The sequence below is a fragment of the Ischnura elegans genome, chromosome 6, assembly GCF_921293095.1.
Source record: "Ischnura elegans chromosome 6, ioIscEleg1.1, whole genome shotgun sequence".
In the NCBI taxonomy this organism is placed as follows: domain Eukaryota; kingdom Metazoa; phylum Arthropoda; class Insecta; order Odonata; family Coenagrionidae; genus Ischnura; species Ischnura elegans.
This window is the reverse complement of record NC_060251.1, coordinates 40,239,988-40,252,410: the sequence shown is the minus strand read 5'-3', so window position 1 is coordinate 40,252,410 and position 12,423 is coordinate 40,239,988. Positions and strand designations below refer to the sequence as shown.

At 40.6% G+C, this 12,423-nt stretch overlaps 1 protein-coding gene across 1 annotated transcript in view; it reads right to left on the bottom strand.

The window, feature by feature from the left end:
* Nucleotides 1-5,341: 5,341 nt before the first annotated feature.
* The window catches only part of LOC124161363 (ribokinase-like), a 45,845-nt gene continuing 38,763 nt past the window's right edge, over nucleotides 5,342-12,423 (bottom strand). The window contains exons 5-8 of the mRNA XM_046537678.1: nucleotides 8,749-8,862; nucleotides 8,534-8,667; nucleotides 6,878-7,002; nucleotides 5,342-6,029 (exon numbers count right to left, since the gene is read on the bottom strand). Coding sequence (XP_046393634.1) covers nucleotides 5,846-6,029; nucleotides 6,878-7,002; nucleotides 8,534-8,667; nucleotides 8,749-8,862 — 557 coding nt within the window. The 3' untranslated portion in view covers nucleotides 5,342-5,845. The remainder of the gene's footprint in view (nucleotides 6,030-6,877; nucleotides 7,003-8,533; nucleotides 8,668-8,748; nucleotides 8,863-12,423) is intronic.

Genomic DNA, 12,423 nt, shown 5'->3' with positions numbered 1-12,423 from the left:
CCGCGAAGAAAATATTCCAACGCCCGCGCAGCGTCGCGGATACAAGAGCCGCAGGCCGATCCCCTCCCCTCCCCGCTCGCTTCTACCCCTCCTACGCCACCAATACAGCAAAATTCATCCCGCGTATGCTGCTAGGAGGTCGTTTATCTTTGATAATATAAATCGGAAGATGGTAGAAGGTAATAAAGGAAGCTTAGTGAGACGACTTGTCCCTTATTAGGCGCCTCGTCGGGGTTAAACAAATCGATGTTACCAACTTTTAGAGAAGTGATGAAATATTTTTAGATCCGAGAACGCAGGAAAGGAGCCTACGGTCCATCAAAAGCCTCTCGAGTGGCTATAAAGGTGTGCGAACTATGGTGACGCTTCCCTTCCATTATGTGTGACTAAATGGATTTAGCGGTACAACAGGAAGTACTAAAACTTACGGAAAATACGAATAGGCCAAAAGTAGGGTTTTTGCTGAAGTACAAACCTCAAGCACTTTTGAAAGAACATTTGAAATTATGCGATATTTTTGCGTGTAAGTGCAAGAAGGAGCATAATGTCCTCACTCAATGAAGAAGTATGTTCAGAGACCAGCGGACGAAACTAAGTTGCCGGCCTCGGTGGCAGTGGGGTAAAGTCCTCGCCTGCCAGTCCGTAGGTCGCGGGTTCGAATCCCGCCTGGGGAGGTGATCCCTAACCAGGGCATGGATATTTGTGTTGTAAGTTGTTGATGTTGAAAAACCCGTTATAAAGGCCGCAAAGTGCTGTTTACGGGGAAATGGGAAATAAATAAAGGTGATGGCTGCTGGATTGAGTCCTAAAGAAACTCGACAACTGAGGGAAAAAAATAGAATCGTTGGATAGTGTTGAGTCGACATCGTCAATTCTTGTATGGGAAAATAGTATCAAAAATTTTTTTCATCAATTCATCCGAAGAAAATTAAACTGAAGAGAAATCATCCGATTTTTATCTCTACGTTCCTCATCAAATAAAAATTCAGCACTAAACTCAAACTGGGACTTCTGCGTGGAAAATGCGTCTGCCAAATGTGATAGAGGTATATGCAAGAACCAAGAAACAGCAATTATCGTCACCGCAACTTTAGTTGACGCAAAAATCATAACTTCGTAAGAAACATCCAAGGTAGTTCGCAAGAATTACTTACGTAGACAGAAAAAGATGCTATTTATTGTGAATACGAAAAGAGAGGTATCAAAGGGCTCCATTTTCATGAAATAAATGTGTAATTCATCAAAGGGCTACATTTTTATGGAGTGAAAGACAATACTTTTGTCTGATGAAAAAAGGCAAGAGCACTTATCAATCCAAGTTTAGAGGGGAATGTGTGATGTTAGTTGAAGAAACAGGGTCCCACTTTTGGGTTTGCCTCCCCCGTCGGAGGATTAGCAAAAGTTATAAAATCTGCGATTCTCGATTCTTTTCCGAGTGAAAATTAGATACACAAAAATAAAAAGGATTTGAATGCGATGGTGAATACTGCCCATCATCCCTATGCTACAAGCATAATCCCAACATCCCTTGCTATGTCAGTAAACTCTTCTCGGGATTCCCACCGGGTTAATTTTTCCATAATGGCAAACGTTTCAAGCTCCGACTCGGGGCTCATCATCAGGGATAAATTTCGTTGAATCCCGAGAAAAGTTTACCCACATCATTCGCCGGGAAAGCATCAAATCATATTTCATCCATTACAGAGGTCTATTTGCTTATTGCACTAAGTTGACTTACAATTAGATTTGCGGCATAAACATTGGGAGGGCAATCTAAGGACCGAATTTGCGTTGTTGCAAGTATGTGTTTGGCGGCCGATCCGAGATTTTTTAAAGTGCTGGATTTTAATATCAACTTTAAGGACTACTCGCTGATGATATATTGGAGAGACACAACAGTACCTCCGGCTACATCTGACCTTAGTACTGTGGATTTTCAAAAATCTATTGATGAACTTTCAAATCTGAAGTTAAATATTTCTTTTTATCATAGATACGGACGAGAGATTCGTGAAGAAATTCACCAAAACTTTGTTGACAACAGCGAAAGACGAGGAATGACACTGACATAAGAAATACAGATTGGAAAGCAGGTGATTGAAAAATTCTTTCGTGATTGTTCCTCCACAGACGATACTGAAACATTAAATATTTAGACTAACGAAGTAAGGCGCAGTTGGTGTGAGTTTTGGTGCATTTGGCGCGTGGGAGAAGCTTGCGGGGAGGGGACGCGAGCGGCTTTCGCCCAAAATCCATTTAATCACATCTGTCGGACAAAGCGCAGGAGAGCATATCCGAAGTTAGCACACCTTTATAGCCACTCGAGAGGCCTTTTGATGGACCGTAGGCTCCTTTCCTGCGTTCTCGGATCTAAAAATATTTCATCACTTCTCTAAAAGTTGGTAACATCGATTTGTTTAACCCCGACGAGGCGCCTAATAAGGGACAAGTCGTCTCACTAAGCTTCCTTTATTACCTTCTACCATCTTCCGATTTATATTATCAAAGATAAACGACCTCCTAGCAGCATACGCGGGATGAATTTTGCTGTATTGGTGGCGTAGGAGGGGTAGAAGCGAGCGGGGAGGGGAGGGGATCGGCCTGCGGCTCTTGTATCCGCGACGCTGCGCGGGCGTTGGAATATTTTCTTCGCGGGCGCGGACTCAAATTAGGCATTTTGTGGCTAAAGGATGACAGATACGTCAAAATGCACGAAATTTTTGCCCTAAATGGGCAGTAACTCGGCAAAATCTATAGGAAATGACCATAAAATACTACATTTTTCGAATTTCGACCTTCCCCCCCTAAATTGCATTTGAGCGAGGGTCAGGGGTTCACCTAGAGGTCTTACATTTTCAGGCCTTATTTTTGATCGGTCCCACAACTTTTTTTCATTGGGCCAGATGGATTTGAAAAAAAAATCGATTTTTCCGATCCGCCCTAATGTACATGCCTGGGAAAAGGGGCGTTTTTGGCGCCTCTTTTAAAGACTAAAGGGGTGGGGGGTTGTAACTCTTAAAACCTTCCCCATGGCTCCCCCGGAGTCTATTGCTTTTATTCGATAGTAATTATTTATAACGATAAACCACTGTTTCCTTTAAAACTATTGTTGAAAAATCATACAGATTAATTACGCTACTCTGTACTTACAAGTTGATAGCACTGGCAAGTGTTCTTTCTATAAAATATCAAGATAAATTCTATGAGCGGGCAAATCTCTTTGTCTTACGTTAAATTTTGAATCTATCGGGAAATGTGGTAGCTCTGTAGTGATTATTTACCGCTAATTAGGGAGAATTAGTCTGCCGGAAGCAGTGACGGATACAGAAAAAAACTCAAAGTGGAGGGGGCTCAAGAGGTAGTTTTAGCTACCCATACTTTTATCGTAATGAAAAATAATCTAGTTACATGCAAAGTTTAAGATGATTTTATCTAAACTGATTATACGCTTATACAACTATTAACTCTGAGAAAAGGTGTGGGTCAACAACACTTGAAAGCCTGGGTTGTATTGTGAATAGAGAGGAAAGGGATTGAAAAGCCAGTTGCTGAACTTTAATTTCAATCTGAGATCAATCCAATGCGTCATCGATACGATACAATGCAAAAGCACACACGTACACGGTGCTTATTTTTAGCGCTGAAATGGTCACCTACCCAACAGGATGAAGAAATGACCTGAAAACGCGTCGGCAAACTTGTCTAGTAACAGGGGCGGATCCAGGATTTATTTCTAGGAGGGCACAGGGCTCTGACAGGTCTTCTCGTGCTGCAGATTAAAAAAATACAACAAATACTGTAGAAAATATTCTCTTAATTTTGACATGAAAGTAATTAGTAATAAATTAAATGAATGAGGCTCCGTAATACACAAAATAAACCGAACGTATGATAGCTGTATTAAAATTCTTGCCTATTTTTTAAGCGTCTGTGAATACAGTAGGGGTTCAAGCTTTGGCATAGCTATGGAGGTCCAAGGGGGGGGGGGGGGGGCAAGTAGTCTCGTGGCCCGCAAGAAAAATTTGGCAAATGGAAAAATAAAAAAATTCAGTATGATACAAAGATATCATTAGAAATTATGCCTGATTAATGCTCTATGAAGGTGAAATAAAAAAACAAATTGGGTAAGAAGTGTTCCTCTTGAAGAGGGAGGGTGGTTCTTGTGTGGTCATATACCCCCCAAACCAGTGGCGTAGCCAAGTCTTGGGGGTCCGGATCCCCCCCCCCCCAATTTAAAAACACAATAATTTTTCTTCATTAAACAAAACAAAATATTGAAAAATCATGAATTTACAAAATATTTCTTTAACAAATGAAGTTTTTTCGTTTGTGAAAAGTGTTAAAATTAGATTAAAACCTTATTTAGATTAGATTAATGTTAAAATTAGTTTAAAACAGATTATTACTTAGTACACTGTTTTTCAAAAATTTTCCCACCTGGTTTTGGACCCCCCCCAAACAAAATTCCTGGCTACGCCACAGCCCCAAACCAAATTCCCTGGTTATCCCCATAGGAACAAGATCAATGTAAGGTTAGATAAAGATAATGTAAATAAGGATGAACCACGATATTTCAGGCTTAAATAAATGCAATATAAAACAAAAAATAAGGAAGTTAGATAGCACTAATAGATGTATAAGAAGAACTGCAGCAGCTCTAAGGGGTGGGTGATAAACAGCAATTACTTTAAAAACTTTTCTCACATCAGGAACAGCCATGGCCCACCTCATACACACACCCCTGCCAGGGGCGCAGCTAGGAATTATGGCTAGGGGGGTTTTAGGCGCAACTAATACTTTCAGGTATGGGGTATTGCATACCTACCAGGGTAAGCAGGCATTGCAGGGACCCTCCTCCAGAAAAATTTGAAAAATAATGGTCCAAAATGGTAAGTTTTATGGCTTTCTGAGGGATATTTGATAAATCCTAACACCATTCTATTAGTGATACCGATCCAAATAAGTAAAATGGATTCAACTTAAAAATTTCTCTGAGCCCTATAGGGGGGGTTTTATCCCCCAAAACTCCCCCCTGACTGCACCACTGACCCCTGCAATAATATATAATTGGTATGCATTCAAAATTCATATTTGAAAATATTTCATGGGTAATGATCAAGGGAAAAAATGTTTGATTATTTTTAAAGCCTCACATAGAGATTGCTGATAAGTGATTATTATTTGTAACATTTTAATGGGCCAGTTCGGTCAAAGTAATGAAGTTTGTTTTTTAATAAATCTTTTCTCGTCCGTAGCTAATTTTTTAAAAATTTGTTCATGGTGTACTGAAATTCATCAATGAAACAAAAATCAATGAAAATTTTCTATTGATAATAGAAAGTAATTTTATTTGATTAATTCCACTCTCAGCATCACATAGTCTTCATCTCCTCCCTAAATCTACAAACTTTTGGTTGAACAGTGTGGCAGCAAAGCCTAATTTATTAGCCGCAATAAGGGATAAAAGATATGACATTTTTAATAGTGAAATGCAAATTTACAGAAAATGGAGTGTTGGATAACGATATAACATTTGCCATAATTTCTAAAAGGTATTATGCATGCATAAAAAAATACAATCCATGAAAGAACTAATTTCATTGCATCATGTGTTAATGATTTTTTTTAAATTGCAGACATTGCTGCATGCAATAAACCATATAATTTCAGAATAATGACCACATTACCAAAAATTATGAAATTAAGCATGGATAATCTGTTAAACAACTTCTGCATTACCACTTTACAAAGTTAAAATTAACAATTCAAGATTTTCATGAAATGTGATGGGAAATACTGAGCAACTTTTCAGAATTTGGAATGATATTCATTATACCTCTCCCAGCTAAAAATCATGGGAATAAGACTGATATTTTGCTGTCGAATCCCACATTATGCTACTAGCTTTCATGTCTTGAGGAACAGTTGGATGAGAAGCAATAGACATAGCAGCTGCAGCTGTTCCTGCTGCCACACACTGTGATTCAGGTAAGCCTCTCAGCATTCCAGCAAGAACACCAGCAGCAAAACTATAAAAATTTAAGGAAATTAGGAATTCTTCTCAGCAGCTCATCCACTGATATTGGTACCAATTCACTCCCAATATTCTATTGTTAAATTGAGGCATCAATCTTTCTCAATTTTGAGAAAAAATTTGATGAGAAAGGAATGAATTATAAAAAAAATCACAGCACCAGTTCACAAAAAATAACATACAAAGCAGTAGCGGATACAGGAAATCTCAAGGGAGGAGGGGCACAAAATATTTCATGATCTACCTCAAATTCTGTCGGAATGAAAAATAAGTCGCATGCAAAGTTTGAGGAAGTTTCATTCAAACTGATGATACACATACACAAGATAATGCTATCTTATGATATAAAAAATTTACAATAGTGGTTCTAAAATGTTAGGCAATGCATGTGGCACCACAAAGGGGGGGGGCGCGCACCCCTGATATGTATCCGCCACTGATATAAAGTAGGCAATTAACACATTCAATGCGGGCCCGATTTTCATTAAAGTTGTCAAAATCGGCCATAAAAATAAGAAAGAAATATAGATGGAGGTTTCCGTGCCATAACTTCCGTTCAAATACAGCTTTTTACAAATGGCACTCACGGTTTAAAGAAGGAAGCTTGCTGAAGGCCATACCCATGATCGGAAGACTCGGAAGTGGATATTAATCACGTATGGAGGCAGAGAAATTGCTCCTGGCCTGACCTGGAGAGCACGTCAATTGACGTGCTCTGCACTGAATGTGTTAAGAATGCCACCTGGTGCCAAAATTTTGTCACCCGTTTTACAGGATTTTTTCTGGTTTCCTCCTCACCCAAGATCAAAGCTAAAATCTCATCAATTTCCATTTAGGACTCACCAGTCACCAGCTCCAGACACACTGATGAATTTTGAAATAAATGGAGGGGAGTAAAGGCGGGTTGTTGGATTCTCTGTGGCTCCACATTTGATCAGAGGATCATTTATGCACCCTTTGCTCGTCACCTAGAATAAAAAATGGAAATGTATAATTAGTACTTTCACAGTTAAGCCATAAATTCAGTGTACAACATTTTCATAAAAAAATCATGCAATATTTTTTGTGTGCACAAAACGAAAATGTTACATGTTATGATGACTGTGAATTTTTATTTTTTATTTATGTCAATTACCCCCGAAAACAGTGCAATGTGGCCTAACATCAGGAGTTTAAACAACCAAAAATTAATGATAGCACATACCCATGTCCTGGAAGGGCAACCTATCCAGGCAGGATTCAAACCTGCGACCTTCTGTATGGTAGGTGAGGACTTATCCCCGCTGCCACCAAAGCTTAATCTCAAAGCTATCATAAAATGGTTCAATATTTAGTTTTCTTTGGTTTTCTAAAATGTATTTGATTTGTCCAAAAAATTAAGGGGAAAGTCAGAATATTTTCTTCGTCTTCTTTTCTTAGCTACATTTCACTGACAATGAGTATTAAAAAGTCTTCACTGTGAATATTTTCATCGATCAGTCACATGATCACAACAATGCCTTATAACCAGATGACTGGTTATGACACGCAAGGAAAAAACTCACCCTAAAATAACAAATATTCATGTGAATTTTACATGTTGAGGGAAGGCCAAATAGGGTGGTTTCCTATTATTTTTTTATTGCTTTAATCGAAAGATTATTACTCCTGGAGTACGTATTTCACGCTTTTAGATTTTTTAATGGCAACATCTATTTTTCGCAATTAAATGAAAAGTGAAAATTTTCAAGTGCACGAAAACACGACGCTTAAGTATGAATGCCGGGAAATATCTCCGTACGTCGTATTTCTGGTTCCCCCTCCCGCCCGGTGAGGTGACCTTGAGGCGAGGCTTAGTGCTGATACGTCGCAGGATGCTAGCGGATAGCTGAGTACCTTGCTGGATGGTAGCGCTTGGCTTAAAAAAGGTTTATTAATACCTTATCAAACGAAGAAAGCTTTCCGAACTTAGCCAGTTTTAATAGGTGATTATTAAGACATGTTTCCCTGAGCCCTGTGCCTCATGCATGCATTGGTAACCTCAGACGATGTATAATTCCTATCTTCTCGTGTAGAAACTAGGTCCCTGTGACGTCATGCGGAGTGGAATCGCATGGGCGCCAATCTGGCCTTTTTCAAATGAGGATAAAATTTGACCCTTGCCATTCGTCTAAACCGGTATTTCAAAAACCAAATAAATTGTGTATTATGAATACACTAATGGTGGGTAACGAATCGCAATCAATGCCTTTCGTTTTCTTTGATGAAGGAAACTACCCTATTGCACTTCGAGGATTTTTTTTGCTGATGTTGAAATGCATCACCTAGATTTGATACTGTGATATTTTCGTTAGGCATAACCCAAAATTTGATTCACTAGGCAACTGAATCCCTCCATTTTAATGCATTAAATTGTTAAGGGGACTCACTTACTAGAGGTAGTACAAGCCTGACTGGCAAGGATTGGGAGCCTTGATAGAGCTAAATGATTATATGCAAAGTGAGAAAAAGAGCTCTTACCATGACACCTAGTTTTCCGAGGGTGACAAAAAGGGTGTTCACCATGTCCATGGCAATGTGACTCAATTCATATGCCTCTTGAAGTATGACTTTTGTGGGATCAGAATCTCCATTGATTGGATTTCGAATGGTACCTGCAAAGATGTTTTGATTTAAGACATTGAATGACACATTTCTTCAAAATTGAATATAAAAAAATTAATTTAAAAATGAACCTTCTGTTCCTGTGATTGCTCTCAATTCATTTAAGTTAGGAGATGCAAAGTCGATGACCTCTCCACTTGTGAAAGCTTTAGTGGCCTTCTTCACATCTGTTGGCTCAAACCAAACTGTAAAATAATAAAACAAATAGGATGGGTTGAATTATGCAGTGCATATACAAATGCAACGAATCATTCAAATAAGCATGATGAAGAGTAATGGATATTTATAACTAGGTAAGTCTAAAAAAATGTGACTACAGCAAATTGACCACAACTGCAAGCTGCATAAAGTAATCCTATGTGAAAGTGAATCACAACCCTTTGCTAAGAAAAGGCATGGAAGTCCTGCTGAAACGTGACGGAAGAATGAGGTTGTCATTCAACAGGAGATTTTCTCCCTTCAAGAGGTCTCCATAGAGAGGTGCACTGTCTCCGTGCTCAGAGCTAATGATGTTTTCGTGAAAAGTTCACAAGTGTGATAACGTAAATCACAAGCATTCCAAAATCATATGTTGTTATTAATCTTCAAGAGCACAGCAATAAAAATAAGCATAAAAGTAGATGGTGACAGACTTGAATGTTTGGAACACTATAACTATTTGAACAATTTATTAGAGGAAAAAGTCACAGCACTGATGTCATTGGGAAGAGAATAACCCAAGAAATAGGGTATTTATGTTGAATTAAAACTTTTGGGCTATGTCGCCGCGTCAGATTTTGGGTGGCCCCAACGTTTCCCTACCGATGCTGGTCGCTTTCTCAAGGGAATCTGAAGAGGTGGGATTTAAAATTGGTATATATAGGTATACGTGTCAGGTGGTGGGGGGAGGGGAGTGAGAGGTTGGAGGAGTAGGTTGTCGATTGTTTTTGCCGATTACGGGTTGCCAAGTACGGCTGATTTTAAGGCCAGTGTCTCTGTTAAAGTTGTTTTTCTCCTCTTTAGATATTTCTATTGCTTCTCTTACGAGTCTCTGTTTAAAGCCTTTCACTCTCGCCACAATTTTTGCTTCCTTAAGGTCGATTGTGTGGCCCAGCGCTGCGTGTTCGGCTACTGCGGACTTCGTTGACTGCCCCAGTCGAATTGCTCTCTCGTGCTCCTCTAGACGTGTTTTAACCGATCTGCCAGTTTCGCCGATGTAGTTCTTCCCACAGGTCTGGCAAGGAATTCGGTATACCCCTTCGACTTGTAATGGAGTTCTATCCTTGACGGTTTTCAATAGATGCTTTATCTGTACGTGAGGCGAGAATATTGTCCTTATCTGGAATTTGCGTAGGATATTTCCTATTCTGTCAGTCGTCCCCTTAATGTATGGCAGGAAGGCTTTCTTCTGGTCGCTGAGGTCATTAACAGAGGAGTTCGCTGCTTCTGCGGTGTTGATTTTGATCTCGTTGTTCTTTCTGATAACTTTATTAAATGTTCGAGAGATAACTCTGTCGTCGAATCCATTTGCCCGTAGAATGGCCTCTAGCTTCTTCCTCTCTTCGGCAAAGTTGCTCTGGTCGCTTATTTTGTAGGAGCGGTGAATTAACGTGTTGACCACTCCATTTATTTGCGCTGGATGATGGTGAGATAAGGCGTGCAGGTACCGATTTGTTGCTGTAGGTTTTCGATACACTGCATGCCCCAATGTTCCGTCCTTCTTCTTTTCCACGAGGACATCTAAGAATGGAAGTTTTCCGCCTTCCTCCACCTCCATTGTAAACTTTATGTTGCTGTTGATCCCGTTCAAATAAGTAAAAAATTCCTGAAGCTTTTCTTTGCCGTGCGTCCAAATGATAAAAGTGTCGTCGATATATCTCACCCAAATCTTCGGCTTGTAGGGGGCGTTCTGAATGGCTGTATCTTCTATGTGCTCCATGAATATATTTGCAATTGCTGGGGAGAGAGGGGAACCCATCGCTGCTCCAGACGTCTGTTGATAAAAATTATTCCTCCACCGGAAGAAAGTGCTCTTGAGGCAAATCTCTGTCATCTTGGCGATGTTTTCTCCGAACCTGTCTTTTATGATATTTACCGCCTCGTCACAAGGAATATTTGTGAAGAGCGATGTTACGTCAAAGCTGACTAGGATGTCTTCTTCTTTGACCTTGACGCCACTAATGATCTGAAGAAAATGTTGTGAGTTTTTCACGAAAGATTTAGCGTCTTCTACTGCGGGCTGTAAGATCGGTGCCAGATATTTCGCTAGTTTATATGCTGGTGAGTCAATGGCGCTGACTATGGGTCTAAGGGGCACTCCTTCCTTATGAATTTTCGGCAGGCCGTAGATACACGGAGTTTTCGGATCCTGTGGGTTGAGTCTTCTTCTATCGGCGGGATCTGGTATATACGTCTTGATTATTTCTGTCACTATCCTCTTGTATCGGGCGGTTGGGTCTCTGTCGATCTTTTGATAAGGTCCTTCCGCGAGTAAATCTTCCATCTTCTTGTCGTAGTCTTCTTTCTCCAGGACGACCGTCGCGTTGCCTTTGTCGGCTGGTAAAATCACGATGCTCTCATTTTCTTTCAATTTTCTAAGGGCTTCTCTCTCCGCCATGGTGGTGTTATGCTTCTGGTTTTTGCTTTTCATTCTGAGGATTCGGCAGGCGTCCTGTCGAACTATTTCAGCCTCGCTGGGGGGCAAGTGGCCAATGGCGCTCTCTACTCCACTGATGATTTCTTCTACTGGAATTTTCTTCGGCGTCAGCGCGTAATTGAATCCTTTTTGAAGGATCGACTGGGCGGCAGGGTCCAGGGGAAGTTTTGAGAGGTTGACGATGACCTTTGCCTCGCATTGTGGATTGTAGGGTTTCTGCGAAATTTCCAATCTTGTAAATTTCCTCTTCTGCTTCTCCGTCGTAGTCTCTGCTACCGCGATCATGTGTGATGCTGTCATCCTGTCGAGCCTCTCGAAATCTTCCTTCTTCATGGCATTGGCGAGAATGATGTGAATGTTGAAAAGTTCCTTGCCGACGTGGTCCAGTTCACGGCGGGTCTCTTGAATAGCTGCTCGTAGTAATTGTTTACTGGCGTTGTGAAGAATCCGGGGTGTGCGTTGAGAGCGAATTCCTTGCCAGACCTGTGGGAAGAACTACATCGGCGAAACTGGCAGATCGGTTAAAACACGTCTAGAGGAGCACGAGAGAGCAATTCGACTGGGGCAGTCAACGAAGTCCGCAGTAGCCGAACACGCAGCGCTGGGCCACACAATCGACCTTAAGGAAGCAAAAATTGTGGCGAGAGTGAAAGGCTTTAAACAGAGACTCGTAAGAGAAGCAATAGAAATATCTAAAGAGGAGAAAAACAACTTTAACAGAGACACTGGCCTTAAAATCAGCCGTACTTGGCAACCCGTAATCGGCAAAAACAATCGACAACCTACTCCTCCAACCTCTCACTCCCCTCCCCCCACCACCTGACACGTATACCTATATATACCAATTTTAAATCCCACCTCTTCAGATTCCCTTGAGAAAGCGACCAGCATCGGTCGGGAAACGTTGGGGCCACCCAAAATCTGACGCGGCGACATAGCCCAAAAGTTTTAATTCAACATGACGAGCACCCGCGAAAGTTTTAACGAAGAATTAGGGTATTTATGAATAGAAAAGAGCTGATAGGATATTTTTTGAATGAAAGAGTTAACCCAGGAGAGAGAGCGCAGCAAAATGTACCGTTAGAAGGCACATGGGGTGTCATCGACACCC